General features: G+C 44.3%; 3 protein-coding genes across 3 annotated transcripts in view; all 3 read left to right on the top strand.

Moving 5' to 3' along the window:
- Positions 1 to 150: 150 nt before the first annotated feature.
- On the top strand, positions 151 to 7,347 carry tmprss7 (transmembrane serine protease 7). Its single transcript, XM_034560577.1, has 18 exons — positions 151 to 196; positions 1,075 to 1,279; positions 1,399 to 1,529; positions 1,622 to 1,689; positions 1,869 to 2,062; positions 2,138 to 2,173; positions 2,254 to 2,482; positions 2,595 to 2,719; positions 3,084 to 3,196; positions 3,300 to 3,406; positions 3,596 to 3,732; positions 4,030 to 4,137; positions 4,278 to 4,385; positions 4,467 to 4,583; positions 5,541 to 5,736; positions 6,303 to 6,571; positions 6,890 to 7,026; positions 7,159 to 7,347. Exons 2-18 carry the CDS (start codon positions 1,252 to 1,254, stop codon positions 7,318 to 7,320), a joined length of 2,265 nt encoding a protein of 754 aa, XP_034416468.1. The 5' UTR covers positions 151 to 196; positions 1,075 to 1,251; the 3' UTR covers positions 7,321 to 7,347.
- On the top strand, positions 7,346 to 16,259 carry LOC117749803 (suppressor of tumorigenicity 14 protein homolog). Its single transcript, XM_034560576.1, has 19 exons — positions 7,346 to 8,137; positions 8,934 to 9,120; positions 9,217 to 9,341; positions 10,448 to 10,515; positions 10,654 to 10,847; positions 11,227 to 11,316; positions 11,498 to 11,717; positions 11,817 to 11,959; positions 12,112 to 12,209; positions 12,558 to 12,667; positions 12,865 to 12,998; positions 13,156 to 13,260; positions 13,432 to 13,542; positions 13,621 to 13,734; positions 13,866 to 13,985; positions 14,090 to 14,273; positions 14,353 to 14,624; positions 14,770 to 14,906; positions 15,069 to 16,259. Exons 1-19 carry the CDS (start codon positions 8,057 to 8,059, stop codon positions 15,234 to 15,236), a joined length of 2,661 nt encoding a protein of 886 aa, XP_034416467.1. The 5' UTR covers positions 7,346 to 8,056; the 3' UTR covers positions 15,237 to 16,259.
- A 942-nt stretch (positions 16,260 to 17,201) lies between these two features.
- Positions 17,202 to 27,328, top strand: part of flt1 (fms related receptor tyrosine kinase 1) — a 30,733-nt gene continuing 20,606 nt past the window's right edge. The window contains exons 1-6 of the mRNA XM_034560397.1: positions 17,202 to 17,306; positions 19,993 to 20,083; positions 20,789 to 20,994; positions 23,051 to 23,175; positions 26,549 to 26,714; positions 26,819 to 26,955. Coding sequence (XP_034416288.1) covers positions 17,252 to 17,306; positions 19,993 to 20,083; positions 20,789 to 20,994; positions 23,051 to 23,175; positions 26,549 to 26,714; positions 26,819 to 26,955 — 780 coding nt within the window. The 5' untranslated portion in view covers positions 17,202 to 17,251. The remainder of the gene's footprint in view (positions 17,307 to 19,992; positions 20,084 to 20,788; positions 20,995 to 23,050; positions 23,176 to 26,548; positions 26,715 to 26,818; positions 26,956 to 27,328) is intronic.

Genomic DNA, 27,328 nt, shown 5'->3' with positions numbered 1-27,328 from the left:
GTGGCTCCACACAGTTTGCTGCTGTTATTGGAAGGCGGTTTTTGCTGAAGGATAAGGGAATGGATATTAAAACACGGAAATACGGAATTAGATGATAGAGGCTTGAAGAGATGCCTGTGTCATGGGCACAGAGCGCGAGGCCAACGAGAAGACGAGCGGAGATGATGATGATCCATCGCAACTGGATGCTGCCAGTGTAAGTACGCTGTATCTAAATGTGGGGTTATTATTCTAGAAGAAACTAACTTAAACTACAACATTAAAAATCTAAATTTTAATTTGGAACATGGTCATTTCTCCAGATTAAAACCTGGAGATCTGAGTGGACATTAAAAACACGTCCTGTCGTGTTTCTTGATTAAATGCGTAAAATAGATTAAAGGTTTTTTTCCTATATCCCACAGATATATAACTTGTGATGGATTAAGTGCCGCTTGCACAGTATGGGATGACAGTGAATGAATAATATATGTGCATTGGGTAACTCAATGAGAGCCAAGTGCTGCATCTGATGGAGTTACTGTTGCCGTCCGGCTTTCTTCTCAAGCCAAAGTGACCAGTAATGGAGCGTCATTAATACCAGACACAAGCTTACTTCACTGTCTGCAGGTCAACGGCTAAATGCGATGACTTTGTTTACCTTATTGAACTTTGATGTTCTTTCAGTGTATGCTGTGACCTTGTGCTATTTGAACCCTTGCTCACCCACGCATGTCTCTGTGCACTCTGGATTGATTGGCATATTGATCAGCATATTGTAATCTAAACTAGCTGACCTGGATAAGGTACCGCGATAAGAGATGAATGGTAGAAGCAAGGTTACGTGCTCTTAATCTTGTTATGGTCCTCAAGGAGCTCTCTTGTGCGCTTTTGCCCCAACACTGAATCCTAGAAGTTCTAATGCACCTGGTGGCCGATCTACAGTAGCAAGAGAGCTTTACATTTCTCTTCAGAATCATGAGCCGCATCCCTATTAGAATGGAAATGACACCTCGAAAGGGCAAGTCAAATGTGCTGCTACCACAATGGGCACTTTAGAGTGTGAATGTGTTCCCCCCACCCCCCTGGCTGTAGATTGCAGATGTGTCTGTGGAGGTGGCCACAGTTGACCACACTCTGCAGAAGATCTGCAGGAAGTACAGGAAGACTAGACGGAGGCCCAAGGGACTCAAGAGGCTCCAGGCACGTCTGTTGAGCATCCCTCACCTGGCTGTCATCATCGCAGCGGTGCTGTTTGTGGTGGTGATTATCATGTGGTCACTGCTGTGGGTCTTCATATGTAAGCGAGAGGATTCTTATACTTTAGTCCCACATTAATATATTCATAGCGTATGATTACAAGACTGCATCAAAGTGGAACCGCACCATGTAATGCAAGTTTTGACTTGATTCACTTAGTTCGCAGAGAAAGCAACAGCGGAGCGTATTTTGCCGGTATGTTTCGTGTTGCCAACGAGGAGTTTATCCCAGAGTACCGCCAGGCCGATTCCCATGAGTTTGTATCCATGGCAAACAAAATACAACACGTGGTATGTATTGATGTAACCCTGTTATTTACATGATGGTTAGTGGTAAACCAGGATTTGAGAGAGTCTTACAATTAATTGCTGGTGTCTCGTAGGTGAGCAATGTGTACAAGGTGTCCTCAGTGGCCCGACTCTACAAGCAAGCTGTCATTTCAGACCTCAGGTACAGTGGGCCTGTTAGTCATCATCATCATCATCATGAAGCAATAAGAGGTCCAGCTGATATTTATAATTCGCTTTGTGCTTTTAATTTCAGTTTCAAGCGTCAAAACACTTATTTACGGCTGAGCAACACACACTGTTTTTTAAAGTATTATTGTGAACCCTGTTTTCCTCACACAGTAACAACAACAAGGGTGGTGTGCTGGTTCATTTCTGGATGGTGTTTGTGGTCCCTCGATTAAAGAGCCCAGCTGTGTGTGAGGAGTGTGTGGAAGCCATTTTCAGAGACTCAGTGCACACCAGCCTGATGAACAGGTCCTCCGTTGGCTACCTGCTGGGACTCCCAGTGGATATAGACTCCATCCTCATCAATGGTGCGTCAGCGTGTTAACGTGTGCGCCCTAAAAGCGTGCATCGATGCAGAGATTGATTATTTTGTCTTCCTCCAGCTGTTCAGCGATCAGACTATTCATCAAATGGAGCAGGTAGGAGATGATACTTAAGTGCAATAAAAGTCACACTGCTTGTCATAATGTGTGTCCTATGAAGGTGTTTCTCCTCCCAGGCTCCCAGTGTGTAGAGAAGCTGCATGCCAACCTTCCTGGGCCGAGCGTCCCTTTAAACGTCTTCTCGTCATGGGGCGGTGTGAATTGCCATGTAAAACTCACCGCTGTGCCCGGCTCTATGATCCGTCTGACTGTCACCTCCTTCCTCATTGAGCCCAGCGACTGTGTGAGTGATGCCTTGACGGTGTACGACGCCCTGCTGCCCATGAGAGGGCGCATTCTGCACAGGTCTGTTTTTTCCACATATTAGCCATTCTAAGGGCTTTTATTCCAATACATTACTGTATTCTCTCTAAAAACATCAACCTTACATAAACTAAAGGCTGTGTCTGTGCTGCAGGATGTGTGAGCCAGTGTCCATCTCATTCTCCCTGGTGTCTACCTCCAATGTCATGCTGCTGTCCTTCAGAATGACCAATGGCAACAAGAGCTTCAGAGGACACTTTGAGGCCATTGCTGAAGAAGGTATGACACATTTACCTTGTTACTTTATATGCCAGTGGTTTCCAACCTTATTTGGTTATGTGTCACCCCTATACAATTCAATTCACTTTATTTTGTATAGCCCAGAATCACAAATTACAAATTTGCCTCAGAGGGCTTCACACATGTCTATGAGTCGTGTACAGTCATTTAAAGATGCCCAAGGGGAGTAGACTACCTATGGTTTCTGAAGAATAAAATGATTTTGGGATAAGAAAGATGTTTTTGATTCTCCCCTGTGTCATTGTTCATCTTCGAACTGCTAAGATGTATCTAGAAACCACTTTTGGATGCATCGGTACTGACTGGGAAGTATAATCCTTGAGTCTTTCTCTGTTTCTCTCAGCGTGTCTGTCTCAGATTGAGACCCAGTTGGAGCCTGACATCACTGGTCACATCTACAGCCCCTTCCACCCCAGCCTTCTGCCCCCGCAGTGCTTCTGCACCTGGAGGTTTGAGGTAGAGCACACACACACACACATGATTTGTAAAACAGTGGCTGAGTTTTTCTTTACTGGTGGCTTCAAATAGCTTTTATTGATTGTCGACTCTTTTTTTTTAGACCCCTAGTCGTGCTTTAGGAGTTGCTCTGCAGTTTCAGAATTATGTATTGAAACCAAAGGAACTGAAGGGCTGTGAACATGGCTGGTGGAAGGTCAATGAAATCATGTATGTGGTGAACATAATTTACATTGTATTCAATACATGCGTATCTCAGATAATTGTGTCCATTTTTACAACGTGTCTGATGATATATCAATTAGTCCGTTAAGTTATTTTTTTATATTCAATTAAATGATCATTCATCCCATGACAACACCCTGTGATGGTTTCTTGGTGGTTGCTTTCCCTCAACAGTTTCTGTGGCGGCTACGTGGGACACCACACAGTGTTTCGGATCGCTGACCACAGCCCAGAGGTGGAGTTTCGCTGCAGCTCGCGTAACTCTGCTCAGCCTTTTCAGGCGTCTTACAGCAGCTACAATATTAGCCAGCGTAAGCACTGACTCATTATAACAGGCAGGATACACTGTCGGAAATGTGTTGCATTGTACTTCAGTGTGGATGTGATTTTGTTTGGGCATTCTAAATAGTTCAATCTACGTTACAGAGAGAAATCATTGGAACAATAGACATAAAAACATTGCATGGACATGTTGAAACTTGGTATGACAACATGGACTTGTTTGAGAGAACATGAAGGCATTTAAGTAGCTTTTGTGTCATTCAGTAGAAATAAAGCAGCAAAAGCTAATCTTGTTAATGCACCTCATTTGTCTCTGTCCCCACCAGCCTGTCCGGAGAGCCACTTCCTGTGCTCCACAGGACTGTGTGTGGAAAAGAGCCGACGCTGTGACGGCCTGGACGACTGCCAGGATGAGAGTGACGAGGTCTTCTGCTGTGAGTTGTCTTATAAGTTACATAGTACTGGTTGCTTAAAAGGACAAATGACACTGTGAAGTACTGGTAACACACTACACTGTCTTTTGATTATATTGGGAATCAGTCACACATTGGAAACATGTTGCATATCTTCACAGCGAGGCCAACAAAGAACTGCGGTGGCAACAGCCCTCTGCATCCGTTGTTTGTATGCAATGGAGAGACGGACTGCACCAATGGAATAGATGAGATCAACTGCACTCAGGGTATCGATCTTTACAGTTAATCTATGTCCCCTTTTGCCCTTTAACCAGTAATATTTGCAATATGTTCTCTGCTTTTGTCAGAAACAACGTGCTCTGCAATCCGATATCAATGCGACAGTGGCTCCTGCATCTTGAAGAAAAATGCAAAGTGTGATGGTGTTCTTGACTGTGAGGACCACAGTGATGAGGCTGATTGTGGTGAGATTACCTGCTCCATGTGCACATCTTGAAGTGGCAGCGAAAAGAAAAGAAAATCAATAACATTACCACACACTTTTAAAAAGATCTTTTTCTATCCACCCTTTTTTTCTAGTAATAAATCTGGCACCTTGGTTCTTTAAAATGTCAACATGTGGTATAATGCAAAATAAGAGACACTCTTAATTATTCCCTTTCAATTTGACATTTCGAATAACTCAGACTCAACTGTTCTGCCCTCCAATATTAAACATTTTAACATCCAGTTCGAAACAAATAGAGGTGGAATTTTTGAAGTAAGATTCTGTTCAAATGTTGTTTCCTCCACATTTGTATCATCATAATTGTAGTCTGTCAAGAACATTTCTTAAAGTTGTTTTTCGCCCACCAGTTCAATAAGCCAGGATCACGCACTGAGTTGTTGACTCATAATGAAGCAGAATATACATAGTGATTATGCTGCTGCAACACGGCCCATTCTCTGCCAGATCCGTCTTGTGGCTTCATGAGCATGTTGTCATTATTTTATAATCCACTGGGCTGCGTGCACCAAACCTGCTGACCTGCAGCACTGAGGTGACGCAGCTGTAATGGCTTTCTGTTCGCTGCTATTTCATCATGATGGGGTGCCGAGGTGATGGGAACCGGCTTGTCTTTGATCACTCACTGATACGGGACAATACTGTACACATACACACACAGACACACACGTCAAAGCTCTATTTTTTAATAAGGCGGCAGCAGTTAACCAGCACTGATACGGGAAGACTTTGCACATATATATTCCTAATAGATCTATAAACTGCACATAATCACAATAATTGTCTTTCTTTTGGGCATATGTATCATACTGCACATGTCCATATGTATTATGTTCTGTTCTCCTCTACAATAAAACCAAAGTCCAGTATAATATAACCAGTTTAACAACAGAATGCATCTCTGTGTGCTCCTCAGCCTGTGGTCGTCCCTCCTCTGTGAAGAAGGTTGTTTCATCTACAGGACAAGAGCGTATTGTAGGTGGAGATGACTCTGTGGAGGGGGAGTGGCCGTGGCAGGTCAGCCTCCATTTCTCTGGTAACCTATACTGTGGTGCTTCTGTCCTCTCCTCTGATTGGCTCATCTCAGCAGCACACTGCTTCAGCAAGGAAAGGTCAGTCACACTCACTCCTGTTATGGTTATATGATCACAAATTTGGCATACAGTTTAATGTTGGGATCACTTGCTGGTCCCGACCTTCATGTTGGGAACCACTGTGTTATAAGTATAAGTCTTAATGTGTCAAAAAACAAACAAACACACATACAATTTTATTCAATTGATTTCAAGAAGAAAAGAATGGTACTTTTGTAATACTAAAGTTTACAGCAGATTTGTACCTGATCATCTCAATAAAATAGTTACAGAATTATAAGAAATTAAATAATACTAGTAATATTAATACTAGTAATTTATATTTTGACCTCCATTAGGTAAAAATATTATAAAAATACCTTATCTAGTGTTTTATTATATTCTTATATTCACATGTTATGATATCATGACATATTATTAGTTAATCTGCCAATTATCACAATATCAAGTAAAAGGCATCTCGCTCGTAGTATTGATTTTATGAACAAAGCTGTCACTTACTGACAACTCATCTGCTTTCAAGTTTTTCAGTATGATCTAGAAAATGTCTGCCTCCGGTGACCCTTGACCTCTGACTCCACCAGGCTGTCTGACCCACGTTACTGGAGTGCCCACCTCGGCATGCTGACACAGGGCAGTGCCAAACACGTGGCGGAGATCCAGCGGATCGTGGTGCACGAGTATTATAACGCGTACACGTTCGACTATGACATCGCCCTGCTGCAGCTGAAGAAGCCCTGGCCTCCCTCCCTCAGCCCGCTGGTCCAGCCTGTGTGCCTGCCTCCCTCCTCCCACACTGTCACCGGCAGCCATCGCTGCATTGTCACCGGGTGGGGATACCGCTCTGAGGAGGGTGAGCAACACCTCGGAGAGAGCTCAGTGACTTTTACACTTTGATATAACCATGATGTCCTTTTGAGGGTTTGTCTGACAGGGCTAGTTTATGCAGTGTACTATAAGCATCACATTAATAATGCAGTAAGTAATATAAACGTACTGTTACAAACAGGGTTTAGATACATGCTCCTTGTGCTGCTTTTTCCCAGCTCCATTTGGGAAGAGAGCATCTTCATCAACTCCTGCACTCTTCATGAGCTACAGCTAATGTCAGCTTAAAGCCTCCCAGATATGTAAATATTCATATCTGCCATTTGCATGATCCCCCCTGCAGATAAAGTGCTTCCCTCATTGCTGCAGAAAGCAGAGGTGTCCTTACTGAGCCAGACTGACTGTAAGAAGAGCTACGGACCCGTCTCATCGCGCATGCTGTGTGCCGGGGTCCCTTCTGGAGAGCGGGACGCCTGCAGGGTGAGCTCACATCTGATTGAATCACCCATAATTACCTGTATTTCAATTTATAGTAGCGGATGTGAAGCTTTGAAAGTTGGTGTATACTTGTTGAATGTTCTTTCTGCATCAACAGCACTTTTTGTTTCTCAGGGCGATTCCGGGGGTCCTCTGTCCTGTCAGGGACCAGGCGGGGGTCGTTGGTTCCTGATTGGCATCGTCAGCTGGGGGGCGGGCTGTGGCAGACCAAACCTGCCTGGGGTCTACACCAGGGTCAACAAGTTCACCTCCTGGATCTACAGCCATATCAGCTGACAAGACAAGGCTCTTATTCATCCAGTGCCAGCAGATGTTTAATTATTCTGTCGCTCACACCAAATAATAAAAGCATCATCACTGTACTGGGTATTCATTCAAGAGCAATGTTTGCCTTTTATGTGTTATTCATGTGTTACTCAGGTAGACACTCCCAACAAAGTAAACGGGAAGTGCCTTGAAATATTTTAATTCTAAGTAAGTATCCTAGTTGCAATCCTCCCTCCAAGTATTGGACTATAACCCATGTAATGTCCTGTTAACCCTCACACTGATCAAGTTTGGTGCCAAATATTTTAATTGGTGATTATCATGATTTGTGCCCCCAAGGAGCATCCAGGGACGCTGCAGCCAAGCTCCGATTGTTATACTTCACACACGTTTCCCTCAAGCACCTCTTTGTGCCCCATAGCTCAACTCCCGCATACACAGCGAGGAAGTTTGCCCACAATATCTGTCGCAGGGACGGTTGTGCGGATTGTAGGCTTTAGCTTTTCATAGTGCTCCTATTGTCCCCCGCACTGCATTCTGGGGCTCCGTGTGACACCTGCCACCCAGTTCAGGTAAACGGGAGGTGGTGAATACCCGCCGCATCCGAGCCACTCAGGTCGGATTTCTGCGCTTGTTTTTTCAAAGGAAGCGACAGTGGGGGTTTCCTCTCTCTCTCTCTCTCCATCGTTTCTATGCCTGAGGTATTGTTGCATATCGCCTCTCCGGAGCTAAACGGGACAGTGCTATGAGGACTCTCCCCAAAAGAAAAACTTGTGAAGTGTACTGCGTCTCCGGGCATGGACTACCAGGCTGCTCTGCTGCACAGGTGAGGCACCAACAGAGTGCTCTTTTAATTGCGCGTAAAGGATGAGTGTGCCAAACTTTACTTTGCTTTCTGTGAGAACTGTTCTCTCTATATATATATATATATATATATATATATATATATATATATATATAGAGAGAGAGAGAGAGAGAGAGAGAGAGAGAGAGAGAGAGAGAGAGAGAGAGAGAGAGAGAGAGAGAGAGAGAGAGAGAGAGAGAGAGAGAGAGAGAGAGAGAGAGAGAGAGAGAGAGAGAGAGAGAGAGAGAGAGAGAGAGAGAGAGAGAGAGAGATATGTTAAACAAAGAAAATAGTCTGTTTAACTTTGATGAGCTTTAAAATTAGTTTCCACTCGCAGAATGATGCACAATAACCAGAACCCATCACACTCAGTCAGCCAATGGCTCATCTTAATTGCAAAATCTGTCTCTAGTGGTACGTGGGCGTCTTTGTCATGTATGTCCACATCAGGCTCAGCCACTTGATTGAGTGCTGACACCGCAGAGCCAGGCCGTGGGAAAGCAGACTCGTCTAGCCACGCTTTGTCTGCTCCTCTGGGGAATCCTGCCAACTCCTTAAATGTTTTAGGAGATCCTTTCAGCTCAGAGATGCTCACCGTTACTCTCGCTGAATCAGTGGCTGCTCAGCCGTTAAATCGATGTCTCATTGATTTTGGCAGATAAGCTGCATTTTGTTCATTGCTGTCCACATTGGAGTAAAATGCAAACAATTAGAAGCAACTTGAGCACAGACATTAAAAGCTGGTATGATATTTGAGTCATGCCCTTGTCTCTGGAAGGGAGAGGGGGTGTTGAAGGAGCCCAACCACTCACTGGGCCCCCCCACGGAGCCTGAGGACCAGGCAGAGCAGAAGGTGGAGGGGGTGCAAGCTCCAGTCTGTGGCTTCTGGAGGAGATGGATGTTAGGTCTCCTGCCTTTCTTTCCTTTCGCTGCTGCCATTGCACTGACTCTCCACTTCTTGACATGTGAGTACAGACCTGCTTTTCTCCTGTCTTTTAGAATGTGTTAATTTTGACTTGCACCCACAGTCACACAAGTGCACCTGTCTCAAATCTCTGCAGCTCCGCCCTCCTCAGTGTTCTTCCTCGGCGGCAGTGTGGAGTTCCCAAACATGAGCTTCTCCTCAGAGTTGACTGACTCCACCTCCCCTCAGTTCCGCCTGCAGGCTCAGGATTTGAACCAATATGTAAGTGGAATGATGGACTTGTCTATCACTGCCTCCCCTCTGAATGACACTTTAGAGTGCTTCTTGACCTTCCCGCGCTGATCTTGCTGTTCTTACGTCGATATGGTTCGCTACAGCAGGCTACGAGTGTCTTTAATGTGCCACTTTCAAAACACCGCTGCCCTTATTCTACTTCCCAATAATGTCTTTGCGTCATTATTCGTTTCCTTTTCTCTTTATTTGGCTTTGACCTCCACTCTCTTTCTCTCTCTCGTTTTCTTTTCTGCACACCACTTTTCTCCCCTCTGTCCCTCTCTCTGTCTCTCTCTGGTGGTGTTAAATGTAAAGCTGAAACAAGAGCTGGGCACTGTGTGTGTGTGTGTGTGTGTGTGTGTGTGCAAGTTTCCGAGACCCCCAGGGACAGGGCCCTTTCAGGGCTGAGGACAAGCCTGGCATTTGTGAGTCCAGCTAGACCCGGGCAGCAAGAGTGAGAGGAAGAGCAGGCCTTCAATAAAAACATTGTCTGTGTAGCTTTCACACAATCAGCCACTCTGTGTGCCGAACACTACAGAGAGGAGGTGAACCTCAGTTTGACGCTGGGGTTGATAGGGAGAGACAGGGCAGCAGGGCAGGGTGGGATGACAGAGATATGAGAGGGGGAATTTGGGATTTTGGAGTAAAAGGTCAGATGCACCGCTGAACATTCTTGCTGAGCACTGGAGAAATGGCAAATTGATGGGTTTAAATCTACCCAAACTCTACACTGCCAGAGTGTAATGCTCCTTTAGTCAGCTGTGAGGGTGAGTTAGCAGGCTTGCTAAGTGGTCATAGTATCTGTACAGCCATATGTTCATTAAAGAACAGGTGAACTCAAGGCCAAGAGCCCATACCTCCAAGGGTCCTAACTCTACACGGCCGACAGCTAGAGACACAATGGAGCTCTGTACTGCTCAAAGTCAACATACTCACAAGCAAAGGTTGATACACATACACATACACACACACAAGAACAATGCTTTTGTTAAACTCGGGTGTGTTCATGTGTTACAAGTGAAAAGGGACCTCACTGATGTATTCAGTGTGTGGTCAACCATCCTTTTTTGTCTTTCTGTCTTTTTTAAAAACAGTTCTCAGAACTTTACGAGTCCTCGGCGTGGAGCTCTTACTACATGCGCTCAGGAATTACTGCCTTCAGGTTTGATGCACTCACAAAAAGCCTACTGATGAAATCACACGTGCAACACTTCACACATAAAAGAAGCATGCACGACAACAACATACTCAGCTGTACTCCCGTGCAGAACAGCAACATTGTAAACCCCTTGTGTCACAGTGAAGGAGCAGAAGGGCTCAATGTCTTCTACTGGAGTAAATTCTTCGCCCCGGACGACGTTGCAGTGGCGATGGAGAGGTCCGGCCCCGAGAGACTGCAGCGCAGGCTTCCTGGCAGCAACAAGCTGCAGCAGGACAGCCGCAACGAGCAGCGCTATTACATGGAGCAAGATGACGACATGCTCCACCTGCTGGGTAGAGGCTCTCACTGTGTGACACATGCACATTAACCACAAACATACGCACACATGTGGTTTTTGGCCTCAGCAATGTGCAAATATTAGCTTAACACTATATAATAACTACTAATAAACAGATTTTAAACATACATTTCAAACTCACAAATGCTTAACACACCATGACATTTCAAATAGACACACTCTTTACGGCTTCCCCTAAATGCTACATAAATAACTACGCAACATTTTTATTTAATTTTAGAATGACATTGATATTATTTCAGATTTTATATTGGGGTATTTATTGCTCTGGAGTGGCACTGAATGTGAGTGTTTTGGCTGTGTGTGTGTGTGTGTGTGTGTGTGTGTGTGTGTGTGTGTGTGTGTGTGTGTAGGTTTGGACCCTGATGACTATGAAGAAAGATCCGACAAGAGTAAGAATCCGAACAGCATCCAGAGTGGGAAGTGGCAGCTCGGCTTCCAAGGTAAGAAGAGCACAGCTTTGACTCAATATCACAAAACCTTAAGATCAGGTTTCTAATGACGAGTTAATAATTAGAGAAAAAGTGTGATCTTAACTTTTAAGGTGGCCATGGTGATTTCAAGGCCTGCATGCTGTATCTGCTTAATATTTAGAACATATTTAATAAATCCCTTCCTGTCTAGCTATGTCCTTTGACCTCTATGCCAAATATGGCAACAACCGCACCTTGAGCCTCGTGAGTCCCAAGAAGCCGTACTACCAGTGGCGTCTTCGCGTGCCGTCGGGTCATGTCGTTCGACTGGTCATCCTCACCCTGCATGGTGCCGTGCCGGGAAGCTGCACCACCCACAAGCTCTCGGCCTACGACTTTTTACTTCCATTACAGAACAAGATAATCGCACGGTAAAGACATCTCTTCTCTGGCGCTGTGCTGATCTCATCTCTGTAATACATTTCATTTCTATGTCGTACACATATCCTGGATGCATTTACCTGTCTCAGGTGGTGTGGGCTGCCTATTTCGGGTTTGTCGCCTGTCATGAAGCTGACATCCTCTGGGAATGTGATGTTGGTCACCTTCTCCTTCAGCAGACAGAGGGATGGAGCGATCTTCAAAGCTTACTTCCAAGCCATCCCAAAAGCCGGTTTGCATGCTCTCACTAGCAGACCTGTTCTACACATCTTGTGTGATATGTTCATATTCATGCTGGAATAATTTATTTCCACTTATTAGCATATGTAGATCAACGTTATCTTGGTGTTATTGTGTATTCTGTGCACTTCCGTCCCACTACAGGTTGTGGAGGGTCGATTTCCTCCTGGAACGGCTCTATTTCCTCCCCCTACTACCCGTCCTATTACCCTCCTAACATAGACTGCACCTGGACACTACGGGTGAGTGGATACATACCTGTGTGTGTGTGTGTGTGTGTGTGTGTGTGTGTGTGTGTGTGTGTGTGTGTGTGTGTGTGTGTGTGTGTGTGTGTGTGTGTGTGTGTGTGTGTGTGTGTGTGTGTGTGTGTGTGTGTGTGTGTGTGTGTGTGTGTGTGTGTGTGTGTGTGTGTGTGTGTGTGTGTGTGTGTGTGTGTGTGTGTGTGTGTGTGTGTGTGTTAGAAACAGTAGAATAAGAAAGAGAAGTTGGAATGTAAGAGAGTGAAAGAGTGAATCATCCCTTAAATATTTGACCCGTCCACATTCCAGCATGCGGATGCTTTCTTTAGTTGCCTTTGCTTACTTTCTCAGGCGCCGTTGCCAGGATACCTGATCTCTGTGACAATCGTGACGATGGACATCCAGGATTCCTCGTCATCAGATGGTTGTGAGAAAGACTGGCTGAACATCGGAGGGGTCAAGTGAGTTGTGAACCTGAGCTACGGGTCCCATTAGCAATCTTGGGTTAGCATTTCATCAGCATCCCTCGAATAAAAACATGTTTTTACATTACTCACTGTAAATGTGTTTTATCTCGTAATTATTACAGACATTGTTTTATGTGGCTGTATGATGCGATTTTAAAAGTAAAGTTACTTGTGTGCTCCTCTGCATCTAGAGTGTGTAATCCAGTGTCAGACAGCAGCAAAAAGCGAGTGTACTCCTCTCCTCTCTCCCTCCACTTCCATTCGGACGAATCTCTCACCCACAAGGGCTTCTACTTGCTCTATCGCGCCTTCTCTCCAGAGGGCAGTAAGTCCAATCTGATGCCTCTCTTACTGCAATGTTCTCCCTCACAGAGACTAACCGATACAGCATGTCATTCATTGAGGAACTTGGGGTCTCATAGCCACATCTACACCAAAGAAAGTACTCATTGCATTCAAGTTTCCTCCCTGTCTATCCCCAGCCTGTCCTCGGCAGTTTCGCTGTGGAGATGGGCGCTGTATCCCTTTGAAGAAGGTGTGTGATGGAGAGAAAGACTGCTCAGGTGGATGGGACGAGGCTAAATGCTGTAAGTCTGTTGCCTGAAGACACTATTGTAGATACAGAAGGGCTGTACACTTGACCCGTGTAGGTTTCTTTCGCACTTAATCTGAAAGACATGACCGTTGTGCTACACTCAGATTTGTATGTGTCTGTGTGTTTCTATGTGCATGTTTGCACATATGTGTAAAACATGTAGCATCCTGCAGGCCAGGTGAGGTGCTGTGTCGGAACGGCCAGTGTAAGCCTCAAAGCAGCCAGTGTGTGAGCCAGAGCACCTGTGCCGACAGCAGTGAAGAGGGGGGCTGTGGTGAGCAGACCGACACCGTCGTAACACGTGTGCGCTTGTCCTTGTTTCGATGATTCAAGCTTATGTGGTTGTTTTCAGGAGGTAAATGCCACCGCATGTGTTCCAACAAAGTCTGTTTGCCAAAGTCTTCAGTGTGTAACGGTGTTATCGACTGCAAAGACCGTAGCGATGAACTCAACTGTACCAGAGCGTGTGAGTGTTCATGATGTCAGACAGAACGATTTGCACTGACTGATCAATTTAAGTGTATTTTACTGCAATATGTTGCATTTATAAGTACTTTCATTTCCATTCAAAGTGCCCTTTGTTTGCATTCTCATTAGACCTTAAAGGCTGCTCCACATCCTCATACAAATGTGCCAACGGAAAGTGTGTAAGTAAGGTTAACCCAGAGTGTGACGGGGTCAAAGACTGCTTTGACAGCTCTGATGAACTGCGCTGCGGTAAGTTGTAATTGCGACTGAAAACTGAATGAAAGTCCTCTAAATTTCCAAAGATAATTCAGCTAAATACATTGTTGTCTCCTCTATCTCCTTGTGTGTCCCAGGCTGTGGCACCAGGCCCAGGAAGCGCACTAAGATAGTGGGTGGCTCTGATGCAGGGGCGGGGTCATGGCCGTGGCAGGTCAGCCTACAGATGGATCGTTACGGACACGTCTGTGGAGCCACGCTGGTCGCCAACCGCTGGCTTATCTCTGCAGCTCACTGCTTCCAGGACTCAGATGCAATTAAGTAAGAAAGATGCCTGGAAGCCTCATTATAATAATCATAATGATTGTGTGCTCTGTGCCCATGAATGTTGTGTCTGCAGGTACTCGGATGCACGTGCATGGCGGGCCTACATGGGAATGCGGGTGATGACTCGGGGGAACAACGGAGCAGCCACCAGACCAATTCGCCGGATCCTCCTTCACCCGCAGTACGACCAGTTCACCTCCGACTACGACATCGCCCTTCTTGAGCTCAGTGCTCCTGTCTTCTTTAGTGACTTGGTGCAGCCTGTGTGTGTCCCCGCGCCCTCACACACTTTCACAACAGGGACCAGCTGCTACGTCACAGGCTGGGGGGTCCTCATGGAGGACGGTAAGAGCTTAAGTTTACAAAAACAAGTATGTTTTCAGACCTCGTTGATGTTTTGAAACGAGGCAATATGGGGCAGAAATAGACGAGCATCACAGCATGGTAACATTCATAATCCCACGAGATGTTGTGTCTGCTTTAATTACAGGTGAACTGGCCGCTCGCTTACAAGAGGCCGCAGTGAAAATCATCAACAGGAACACTTGTAACAAACTGTATGACGAGGCCGTCACTCCCAGGATGCTGTGCGCTGGGAACCTGCAAGGAGGAGTGGATGCCTGCCAGGTGAGTGTGTACATCACTGTTATGCTCAGTTAGCTCACATCCTCTTTCACATTGGATTTATTTTTTTTACGATAAAAAAATCACTTTAGCTAGTCTGGAAACGTTTGTATTATTCTTTATATTCCTGTCTATTTGTCTGAATGTCCACCTCTGTTACCTCAGGGTGACTCCGGAGGCCCGTTGGTGTGTCTGGAGCGAGGCAGGCGGTGGTTCCTGGCGGGGATTGTGAGCTGGGGTGAGGGCTGTGCGAGGCAGGACCGTCCTGGTGTCTACACACAGGTGGTCAAGTTCACTGACTGGATCCATCAGCAGACTAAAGGTCAAGTGTGACTGAATATCGCATGAAAAAAGACAGACTTAACACACAGGGATGAAGGTTTCAGAACCTGAATTCATCTTCACATTCAGTCTTTTTTTATGTCCATGGCAACAGGGCCAGCAGGGGCCTCGTCCCTGCCCCACAGGATCACAAAAAATAATTAAAATAGTACTGAACCTGTTACTAAATTGACTTGGTTTTTGATCGCTACACATTAATGTAAGAATACAGAATTTGTTTTAAACTATTCTTTGAGTTTTCCCTGTCTGCACATTTGTAGACTGAACTGTGGGTCAATATTTACTGCTCTACAGTTGCTCTACAATTGTACGTCTCCTCAATCAGACGGACAGGTCACGCCAATATACGACAACCAGACAGATTATCCTGTGCATGTAAATGTAAATGACTTGCTGTTTTCCCATCCTCCTTCTTACATTTTCCAGCTACATTTTAACTACGGAGATTGTGGCCATGTCAGGTGTTGCCAACAAAAATCCCAACAGTTGAATGTGGAAAGAGTTCTCCACACACATGTAACCGTATATGTTATTGCCCTTGTCTACATCGTCCATGTACTGTATATGTGTGTTCATGACTGCGTGTTGCTATTGTACTGTATATGTATGTATGTATGTGCATTTGTATATCATGACATAGCCTTATGTTCAATATATTCTGTAATTGTAGAGAAGTGAATAATCCCTCTATAGGATGTGATAATATATTTTGCATTTCAGTTTTACTGTGATTTAATTTATCTCTATGGTGCCTCCTTTGTACTCTATGCTACATAAAAAGCATGATCACAGCTCCCCTTAAAGACATGATGCAATTGATGCTGGCGTAAGGAGCAAATGAGATTATTAGGAGAGCAGATATACCAATATGTTCTATGCAGACACTCTCCTGCGGCCAACGCTCATTCAGCTCGCATCGCCACCTTGTGGCCAATCTGCACCATTGTTTGTTTTATGTGCTGGCAGAATGAATCACCTTACATGCCAAAGGATTTTAAAAACATGTAGTTTGAATCATTGTTTTATTATATGCTTTTACATTAAAGACACCATTTTCAACGCAGCAAGTCTCTACAAAACTGATTCATTATGATATTTATATTGTTTGTTTTTTTATGTCTTACTATACTGCCTATCAAATACATTTTGTTTTTCATTTCTTTCTTAAATTAAACTTGGGGCTGATACATTTCTACTTTCTCAGATGTAAGTGATGCTTTTGAGTAGCTTGCAATATGAGGCACCTGCACAGTACAGAAGTTTGGAGTCAGTAGTTATCTGATGACGTCATGGTGTGAGCTATAGAAGTCATTTAACAGAGGTTAACTGTCTAAGTGGCGGGATCAATATTGTTCTTATTGACCAATGCGTTGCCTGCCCTTCCAAGCACAACCTGTGTTTATTTTTTTAAAAGATCACCCATTTTAAATGTGAAAAACACGCCTGTCATGTTGTTGATAGTCACCAGCACGTTTACTCCAGTGCTTAGAGCTGCCCTGGCCGCATCCTCCCTGTATTCAGGGTGAGTACCCATAGCCTGTTGGAAATAACAAAACTTGCAAACTATTGAATATGAAGTGTTCATTTAATTTATACATACATTTTAAAAAAATGTGTCGAAACGAAAGGACCATTTTGGACCATTAACTTGTATTCACACCTCACTGGTCCGTTGCTTGAATTAAAAGGGGGACTGCTCTGACGCGCCCTGGGTGTGCGGACTTCCGTGACGTCACCTATCCGGTGTCTGCACTGTGGGAACGGTATAAATCGGCGCCACTATCCAAATCGATGGGAAAAAGTTGCACTGGAGTTCAAGCGCGGTGTCCTGTTGCGTGATCTCCCGCAGCTATCCTCAGGAAACCAACCACCTCTGCTCGCTGAGCGCCACAGCCAAGTGCGCTGCGTCGAGCCTTCTCTGGAGGGGGGGAAACATGAGCAGGAATACAACTTGGTTCATATTTAATATCTGCAACCCGCTCGCCGCATCGGAGTCGCCAGAGAGGATGAATTTGATCATAATCTGCCTGCTATGTGGAATGTATGGTGCTCTTGCAAAGGGTGAGTGACTTTTGTTGACGCACTATCTTATTTAATTACTAGTCCATCACTTTTCAGTTAACGGTTGTTAATTGAAAAAGTGGTTGTGAGCTAAATAAAATGGCATTTGTTACCTATACGATACTATTCCACATACACCAGAGGGTCCTGTCGAGTCACACGGCATCTGGACGCTCTTTATCTCCATGACGGATGCAACAACGTCCAGTTTGTTTTTTACTTGGGACGAAAACAAAAGATGCACAGATGCGCCTTTTCATTGCGGCGCACTGTGGTGGGGCTGCTCTTTTATTGGTCAATTAAGTCGCTGGTGCGGTCGTGTGTCTGAGGCGGTCCGGCTTTGAAACCTCTATTGGCTCTGATTGCACAGACGGAGATAAGCGCTATCCTGCGGGACACGTGTTTGGATAACGCGCAGCCCTGTGGCCCGGCGCATTGTGCGCTTGGCCCCGGGTGAATGGCCTCACGCAGGGCGATGTTTCCTGAGACTGATGAGTTTGTCTAATGAAACTTCTGATTTAAAAGAACGAGGGGTCATGACCGGCTGAAGGACAATATCTGGGCAGGAACCGGGGTTAATCTGTGCTCTTTGTCAAAACACCCCAAAGACTCTGTGCTGTCGTTGGTCCCTTAGAAGAACTGTGTTGGCTATAAAGAGAAAGAAAGCTAAAATAGTGTTTCCCTGTCAAATTCAACTATGCGCAAATATAATCAAGATGAAAACTTTATAAGCATTGCCTTATATACAGTACTTTACATGGTAAATACTTGATTAACTAATAATTAAACCCCATTGTTTTTTTTGAAAAATACAAATGTAAACACTTTTCTCTAATGTTTTAATTTAACTTTAAATATAACTAAACTGACATTACGAATGAACTCATACTTATTAGACGCCTTGCAGTCCTAGTTGACTATAGGACTGCAAGGCGTCTAATTAGGCAAGATCTCAACCCTAACTTTAGATCTAAAAACTTCAGTCAATGCACTAATCTGTCAACCAACAACCCAAAGTAGTAGAATACTTATATGAATACTTATATATATACTTATATATATATATATATGATATGAAGGAGTCCATTAGTGAATATTAATGTACAACATGCATATACCACCATCCATTCATATACATTTCACATACTTAAACACACATTTATCATCTATATCCATCTCAATGTTGCCTCATCCAATAAAACTGCAGACGAATTCTGCAGAAATGATTTGATTTCCTTTACCCTAAAGTTTTTGAGACTAGATGCAGTGATTTCAGGAAGAAAAGGTCTTGAGGTGAACGTGTATTCAGTGTTAAATATCACTCCTTTTTTTTTTAAACCTAAAAAGAATCTTAATCTCAACATTTGTGATGAATCAATTTGAGTTATTGGTTCCCAGTAGTGATCAATACGTGTGTGGAAACTTGCCACAAAAACATATTTTCACAGGATGGGCATTTAACCTTTCTGTGGTTGTAAATGTTGATATTTGGAAACAAAAGGACTTCTATTGCAGTTAGGTGAATTAGTGGGGAAACTGTATTTGGTTATTTGGAAACAGTGCTTTTAGACACTTAACAGCTTGTTGACAAGGCCCCAGAAGGCTTGGAGGAGATCCCTCACTTCCTCTCGGTCTTCCCTCACCCCGCCATGTGTGTTTTTCACTCACACAATGTGAAATCCAAGGAAATGGTATAGGAAGTGCTTGCAGTGTGAGTAATGCTAGATCTGCTCAATGGGGCATCCTCTGGGAACAATGATGCTGACAATGAATGGTACTAATGGACTTAAGTGATAAACTAACTCGCTGCTGTAAGAGTGATTTAACTACTCTCAGAGCAGTGAGACAGTTGTATTCTGAGGACTGTTTTGACCTGCGCGTTGCACGCTCTGGAAGGAGCAGTCACAGTGAAGGACGGACTTCCCTGAATGATGTTTCCGCTGTTGTTGGGAGGAAGGAAGGGCGGACGCACAGTCGTCTTTATCTCTCATTAATAAACCTCAGCGATGGAGTGGAGAAATGCCTTTATTTGATAAACAAAAGGGACACTGCTTACGCATTTCCACAGAAGTTGTCAAGTGGCCTGACCGAGGAGATGTGTAGGGGGTCACACATACTGTGGACTGGATGGAGTACGTGCTGTGAAGCCGGGACTCTCCGAGACCGGTTCTGCAATCAGTCAAAAGTCAAAAGTGGTTTTGTCTGGTTTAAACTGGACAGAGCATGAAGGAACTGTTCAAAATATTTATTGGTTGTTAAGGATTTTGCCTTCCAGGATTTCCTCAGAAAGTGGTCTGCATGCGGGTCGACACAAAGAGAGTTGGACAGTCCCAATCATGACTCCCAATCATATGATCATATGATTTTAATATAATTGCATCCATCATTTAGCCAAATTAGTTAGTTAATAAGCAAGAAATTCAGCTTCAATGAACACCCAGGACTCACGCCCCCGTTTCAGATAATCCTGCCCATGTCCCGAAAGCATACTGAATAATTAATTCTCATAAACTGACCTTGACCTCTGACCTCTCTGGATAGGTCCATATGTCCATAGATAAAGACTTATCACCTTATAATTACTGTAAGCACAGACTACTGATGATGCAGCGATCTAGTTCTGGGATGTTGATGCCTCTGCATGTCCTGTGATTCTCATCCTCTCTCCTTGCCTCTGCACACAAAGATCAAAAGGGGAAGTACAGCGTCCCTATTCTGGATGTGACACCCCGGCAGCTGGTCCTCGACACCAACCAGACACTACTGCTCAGCTGCAGGTAAGTTGGAGGTAGATCCAGGCCAGACAACCTTAATTTCTTTAATACTTGTGAATCGGAGCAAACAACATCTTTAAGCCTTAATATCTTAACAATTATAGTCAAGATCACAACCAAGACACTCACGTCTAACGATTTACTCGTGGTTTTCAAGAGATTTTCAAAAGTAAATTGTAACAACAAACTTCATTCAGATTCTTTCCAACATTCATGCAGACTTGTTGGTGGTTGATTAATTAATTATTCGTTAGCTTCTTTCTGTTTTGAGTTTTGTATCATGTCATTTTTTCCCATTTCACCTCCAGTTATGTTTCTTGTACTTTCAATATAAAAGTTTTACAAAAAATATCAGTATATATAAATAAATATATAACAGTCACTAGCCAGTGGTCCTGTCAGGTTATTTGTCTCCAGGTCCTCTTAATATATTGTTTTACTTGTTATTGATAGTATTTTAGCCAGAAACATGTTTATTCCTATTACACTCTACAAGTTGCATCAGGTTTAGAGGTTGTTGTTGTTGTTGTTTTGCTATCACGGTTGTTTTCTCATTTTCTACACTAAACACATAAACCATCATATAATCAAAAGAAGAAACTAACTAATCAGGGATTTGAGTTTTTAAAGAGCCCTTTATAGCATCTTCCTTGGCTGAATGTGAATGTTTTCTAAGCAAACTTCTAACCCCTTGTACCTGTTGACCAGGGGTCGCTGGGCGCTGTCATGGGCGTTCCCATCAGGTTTGGCCAAGGATGAGGTGCAAGTGGAGGACTCTCGCTGTGGGAGGAAAAGCCAGCAGTACTGCAGCGGTGTGACAATCAGCAGCACCCAGGGCCGGCACACCGGCCTGTTCCGCTGCAGATACCGACACCAAACCCCAAAACAGACCTCCGTCTATGTATATGTCACAGGTAAGACTCCAAAAGCACAACTGCCACTTCTTCTCTGTTTCTCTAGCTGCACTCATTGAGAAGCCCCTCATGCTTATTGTTTATATCTCCAGGTTAAACAGGATGTGGTGGGTGCTAAATGCAGACCAATTCCAGAGAGACAATTATATCCAAACACTGTTTGTCCCAACAACACATCCTTCTAGATGACTGGCACAGTTGCATCCCCCTCCTCCCCAGCATCTCTTTTCTCAGCATGGGCCTACTTCCCTGTTGTCTATATATAAATCCTTTTTTACTTTCGTTTACGTGCTACCTCGAGGCCAGGAATAGCCCAGCTGCTGAAAGGCTCAGGCCTGGGCAGAGTTTCCCAGGGCATCAGCCTTATCTGCTATGCTCAGCCTTGCTTGAAGCATCCTGTGCTTGGGGGAGGAGGGGAAGGGCTTGAAGAGTGCTGGGAGGGGATGTTGCCGTGTCTCTACAAGGTGGCGGCAGGGAGGTGTGTATGTGTGTGTGTGTGTGTGAGGAGCTGAGAAGGATAAGATGAAGGCCAGTGGCTCAGTGGTATCAAGGGGTAGAGGAGGCACAATGTCTACCCTGCCAGCTCCGCCCTGTCCTGGAGGGTGACGCTGTTTGGGCTGGGCTGCGCCGAGCATGGAGCTGGGCTGGAGGCCAGGGTCACAGGGCACGCTACTGTTTGGCCAACAGGACCCTCGGGGGCCATCAATCGCTCAGGTCACCATGTCCATTAAGCGTCAGACTTGGCCTGCGGCTCTGCTCAGACGTTGCATCCCTCCCAGAGTCCTCATGGAATCAAAGCAAGAGAAGGAAGCCCTCAGTCCGCTAGTCCTTTGGGTACTTTTGTTCGAATGTTCAGAGATTTTCTTTCCTTGAATAACACCCTACAGTAACAAACAATACAGTGAGCAACACCCACACTTTCAATGGTACAGCACTATTACAGTAGTCGAGCTGGGAGGAGAAAGCTCAGACAGGCCGTTTGATTGCTTCTAAACAATCTGTATGTTTATTGTTGACTTCAGGCAGTCATTTGCTGAATGGGTATTCAATGAGTGGGTGTGGAGGACAGAGTATGTTTAGGAGTGTGTGTTTGTTTTCGTTTGTTGCTGAGATTGATACTTGGAAGTGTGTGTGTGTTTGTTTGTGTGTTTGTGCATAGAAGCAGGTGATTGTTTTCTTTCCTTTCTGTGTGTGCATGAAATTAAAGGGTCAGTTCACAGAAAATGATGGAGAAATTTCCACTGGGGATGGGAGGACAAACCCGCTCACCTTTTAAAATCTTGTTTATTTCCCTTCACTTTTAATGTGTCATGTTTATTTTATTAGCTAAGGGCACTTTTCTGGCCCCGGGTTTTGCCTCTAAGGCTACTGTGAGGCCTCTCTGTTCTAAGTGTATTGGACCTGAATGTAGCCTGAAATAATTTTGCAAACAGTTCTCAGGGCTGATCAAAGAAGCTGCCAAATTCAGGCTTTGGGTTAAAAAGAATTAGAAAATAAAGAAAACGATAAGATAGTAAACCACAGTGTTTAATAAAGATGCAAAAAAGACACACACACCTCTGAGACCAAACTTGCCCCCAATGTTATTCAACCATGCTCTATGATTGTATTGATTTTAGAGGGCCATGTTTTTAGATATTTGTCTGTGATATTTTCGGCTTTCAGTCCAACACAATGGAAGCGAATGGAAATGTGTTGCTCAAATAAAACAGCAGCATCCACCGAAAGAGGACACTGTTTCTGGACAGAGATGTTCTCATTGAATTTTTAAAATGTCAGTTTTCAAAGCTCTGAACACCTTTAACCTAATCAATCACCTCCTGGTGTGCAAGTGGAAATATCGGAAATGAATAGAGCTGAAACAATGATAATTGAATAATCCTCTCCAAAGAAATTCAAACAATCTCTGGTCCTAGTTTCTTGGGATTATCTAATTTTCTCTCTTTTATATCACCGCTAATTTTACATCCTGCAAAGAGTCTTTGTTTAAGCTTTGATTTGACATGTTTATTGTTGGTACTGTATTTGTCTCTGACCCGCAGTGTTTGGGTTTCAGACAGCCAGCAGCCATTTGTGGAGCATCCGGGTATGAGCCCAGATGTGTTGTACATGAAGGAGAAGCAGCCGCTGGTCATCCCCTGCCGGGTCACCCACCCAAACGTCACAACCACACTGGTCAAGGTCAGTGCAGGAAAAATGAATGAAATGACAAGTTGACAAGTTGGATGTCTTCTTTATAAATTCATGTTTGGGTGCAGAGATCTGCTCGGCATCATGATCACTACGTGAAGTGTATCTACACCTTCACGTCCTCCTCTGCCCAATAACACCTCACATTCTCTCGTGTCACAGGTTTTTCCACCAAGGCTCACACAATACACACAACGCACCGTACCGTTGTTTCCCCTTCTCCAGATCATTCGCCACATTGTTCTTATCTTGGCAGCCATTAAGCTGTGGCGTGTGTGTCCATTTGTTTGCGTCCATTTGCGGATATGTGTGAAAGTGTGTGCGGATATGGTTGTGAGTGTTGGTGCTCGAGTGCTGAGTGAGGGGTCGAGGGGACAGTGCGACTAAGTGCAAAGAGGAGCATTTAGAGTGCTTGCTGTCTGCATGCTTGTCTGTTTTTGTATGAGTGCATGTTGCTGCATAAATAGATGTCATTTGCCTTTCAATGAAACAACAACAGGTATGTCTGCCTAAATCTGCAAGAAAACCTTCCAGTCAATGATACCCCTTTCTTTACTAACTTTTTTCCGATAAAGCGAGGCCCACAGCGTCCTGTTGGCACTGTTTCTGCCTCTGGAAACAGGACATGAGGTCTGGATTGCCCCTTTTGGCCGCTGGCCAGCACCACTTCCCACATCTCACCCTCCACCTCTTGTAGTAGGAATCCTGGCTGCCAACTTCCCCAACTGATGCTTTAAACAGCTGTTTTGCCTGAAGGAGGAAGCAGAGGGCAGCTACTGTTGACCCCGCCAGATGAAAGTACAGTAAATGCTCTTTAATCACGAACGCTGATCATTAATATGGCAGCTTGCGCGTCACTGTAGGAAGCTTATTGTGGTACAACAACAATAGAGTAGTTGTAAAACATAGAAGACTTTGAACGTGACTGTTTTTGTATATTACATGCACAAATCTTGATAGAAACAAGAATAAATATATACTATTTCAATACACTCCAACAATTTAGTATTGCACCTCCATAAAGTTAAGGGACTTGCATTTAAATGAATGCTCAAAATTGGTGCAGCAGCAACAGAGAACTTTTAGCACAAAATCTTCGGCCCTACATTTCCTAAACTAACTAAATGTCCATGTCTTTTAAACTCCTCCCCCCTCAGTTTGAACCATACACTTTCTCCATGAAAGTTCTGAGGATAACCAAAGTTATAACAATTCATTCTGAAGGAAACATGGATGTGTGAACTAAATTTGGAGGAAAAATCAGTGGATGAAGACAGATGGATTTATCCTCTGGGGAAAAAGAATATCTGAACTAAATTTTATAGCAATCCATCTTACAGCTGTTGAGATATTTCAGTCAGAATGAAAAGTGTGCTCGAACTGACCACCATTGGCCATGATGTAACCATGGCTACAAAGCAAGAGGAACGCTGCAAAAGAGGAATTCTCAGGATTTGGGAGGTGCAAAACATCATTGGGACAAGCTACAGACTATAGTGGTCGCATCACCGTGATGCCATCCATTGATTTGTGGACTACCATTTTGAAGACTCAAGTTCAGCATTTTGGCGGTCAGCATGTTGTTCTTTTGCTGTCAGAAGTTACACCAGAGGGTGGAGCTAAGTACAACTAACTGCTGAATAATACAATTTTGAGTGACTGCGAAAGTGTTAAAATTCTAAGGCGACAACACAGACAGCACCCAAACCTGGTAGTAACCTGTCAATCACAAGGTAGCCATACTCTACATCATACCCTGCTTTATCGTCTTCATTTACTAAATATCATGCTGTATTGAAGAATATTGAAAATGTATTGTCACCTGGGACAAACAAGACTGTACTTGACATGTCCTGGTTTTCCAAAATATGAAAATGATCTTAGAACAGACATGGCTAGACATCAACACACACGCGTATTTATTTTCTGCTTCCATCTCCTCACAAATGCCTGGAACCTCAAAGGTAATTATTCTAAAAATCGCTCTCCTCCACTCCCTTCCTTTCCCTCCTCTAATCCTGTTCTGGCCAAACCAGAAATCCACTCTCTGTCACAGTGTTTTTTTCCTGGATCTCTAATATGACCCTTCTCAGTGGGAACAATACCCAGGAGGCTCTGCTCTGTCGCTCTCGCTGTGAAAGTGACCAGAAGGTCCCCGAGGTCTGGAATGGCGGGTTCAACCCGGGGTTCAAGTCAAAATGTATATATCCTGTAGTAACAGGATGCGAGGAGATGAACTGGAGTCACGTTCCTCATATCCTGACTCCTCTGACTTCTTCGCTCCTCCTTCGTTTCTCCACCTTCACATACTTTGGGGTTAAGAGGGGCAGAGAGGGCCCTGAGGTCGATCAGAGGTGGCGTCAGGAAGTTTGGGGACGAGGGAAGAGCATCTACTTTACAGGACTGAGAGAGGAGGAGGAGCTCAGTGGCGTCTGAGAGGGTCGGCCTCACTCTGGGAGGGGGGATATCAACCAGTTCACACTGTGGGTGCAGGGGTGGGAGGAAGTGTGTTTGTGTGTGTGTGTGTGTGTGTGTGCGTGTGTGTGTGTGTGTGTGTGTGTGTGTGTGTGTGTGTGTGTGTGTGTGTGCGAGTGTGTGTGTGTGTGTGATAGTGGTGTGGGGGTCCACCTGTTCCCTTGAGAGTGGGTGGGAGGCTTCCACTGTGTCACAGAAACTCTAGTAAACATTTCCTTTAGGCTGCTTCCAGAAAAACAACACGGTTACACAGTTACACAAGTGTCCGTGTCCAGGTAGCCAAGTATTATAAAACCAAGACTGTGAGAATACAAGCAGCATCATCTGGGGCTTCGTATGGCAAAGTGGACTCTATAATTAACATCTTCAGGAGGTTGTTGTAAGGGACCTGCTACTATCTTACCATTAGAAGCTAAAACAAAAGCGCAAACTCAAGTGGAGCCAAGACTATCTGGATTTGAGCTCAAACCTGCACACAATGGAACCCAATTCCAGAAACTGCAGTTCAGTTAATCAAAATTTGCTCTTGGGTCCAAGAGACCTGAGTCGTAAAAGACAAAAGGTGTAAATAATTGAATCAATGTCAGTGGTATTCAATGTAGCTGGTTCAGTTTCAGGGAGCTGGCTTCAGGACTGAAAGTTGATCTTGAGTTAACTTGTTAACGTCCCAACAATGAAGTCAAAATGAGTCTTGACTTTTTTTTAACCTTTTTTTTTTGTCTGACAGCAAATCAAAAGCTATTGACAAAGACCCGTTTCCTCTTTTGTATTACCACCGTTTTAACCGGGTGTTACACATGACTATGGTCCTTCCTTATTTGCAGTGTTTAAATGTCAAATCAGTCTTAGTGATGATGGTGACGGGTGTTGTCTCGTACTCCTCCCACAGTACCCCAACCACAGCCTGAGTCCAGACCATAGGAGCATTGTTTGGAACAGCAAGCACGGCTTCACCATCCGAGCTCCAACCTTCTATTACATTGGCTTCTTCTACTGCCAGACCATCACCGAAGGCGTCACACACAAGTCACGTATTTACTTTGTACACCGACCAGGTCAGCAGTGCATACATTATTTTTTAGATACAAAGCAAATCACACGTAGATATGCAATTTTTATGCAATTCTCTACATCATTTCTTGTGTCTTTCTTGTCACAGTGAGTAACATCATGGAGGTGTATCTGAACAGCAGTGGACCTGTGCAGGCCCTCAAGGGAGAGAGATTGGTCTTGAACTGCACCGCCACCGGGGAGTTGAACACCAGGGTCAACATCACCTGGGACTACCCTGGAAAGGTCAGACCTGCATTAAAGTCTGTGGAGACAAATTACTTTTGACAGAGACTGAGCGGGCAAATCAGTCGCCGGAACAAATGTTCGTACAGTTCTGCAAACCACAGGATACGGTGAACGCCGATACGGTGAACGCCGATGTTTTCGGTACCACAAATACGCTTGCACAAACGTACGATGCTGCATGGTAAACGTTGTGAAATGATTGGTTAGGTTAAGGCAACAAATCTATTTAGACGGGTGAGATAATAACGTAACAACCGAAACAACTTTAACTACCATAAATAAAAAATGCCTTTTTAATAGACTTTCTTATTAATGTTACTCACGTGTCCCTTCACTTAAATTGTTCAATGCTTTTGGTTAGCCACAATTT

The sequence above is a fragment of the Cyclopterus lumpus genome, chromosome 20 (genome assembly GCF_009769545.1).
Source record: "Cyclopterus lumpus isolate fCycLum1 chromosome 20, fCycLum1.pri, whole genome shotgun sequence".
NCBI lineage: Eukaryota > Metazoa > Chordata > Actinopteri > Perciformes > Cyclopteridae > Cyclopterus > Cyclopterus lumpus.
The sequence above is the reverse complement of the archived record's forward strand: the minus strand, read 5'-3'. Positions and strand labels throughout refer to the sequence as shown.

Bases quoted from the DNA above. Each gene is read 5' to 3' on its own strand.
- tmprss7 (XM_034560577.1), top strand. From the start codon at position 1,252: ATGTGGTCACTGCTGTGGGTCTTCATAT. The intron at 4,138-4,277 runs GTGAGTTGTCTT...ATATCTTCACAG, and splicing joins GAGTGACGAGGTCTTCTGCT to CGAGGCCAACAAAGAACTGC. The intron at 4,386-4,466 runs GTATCGATCTTT...TGCTTTTGTCAG, and splicing joins TGAGATCAACTGCACTCAGG to AAACAACGTGCTCTGCAATC.
- LOC117749803 (XM_034560576.1), top strand. From the start codon at position 8,057: ATGAGGACTCTCCCCAAAAGAAAAACTTGTGAAGTGTACTGCGTCTCC. The intron at 8,138-8,933 runs GTGAGGCACCAA...TGTCTCTGGAAG, and splicing joins CAGGCTGCTCTGCTGCACAG to GGAGAGGGGGTGTTGAAGGA. The intron at 14,625-14,769 runs GTAAGAGCTTAA...CTTTAATTACAG, and splicing joins GGGGGTCCTCATGGAGGACG to GTGAACTGGCCGCTCGCTTA.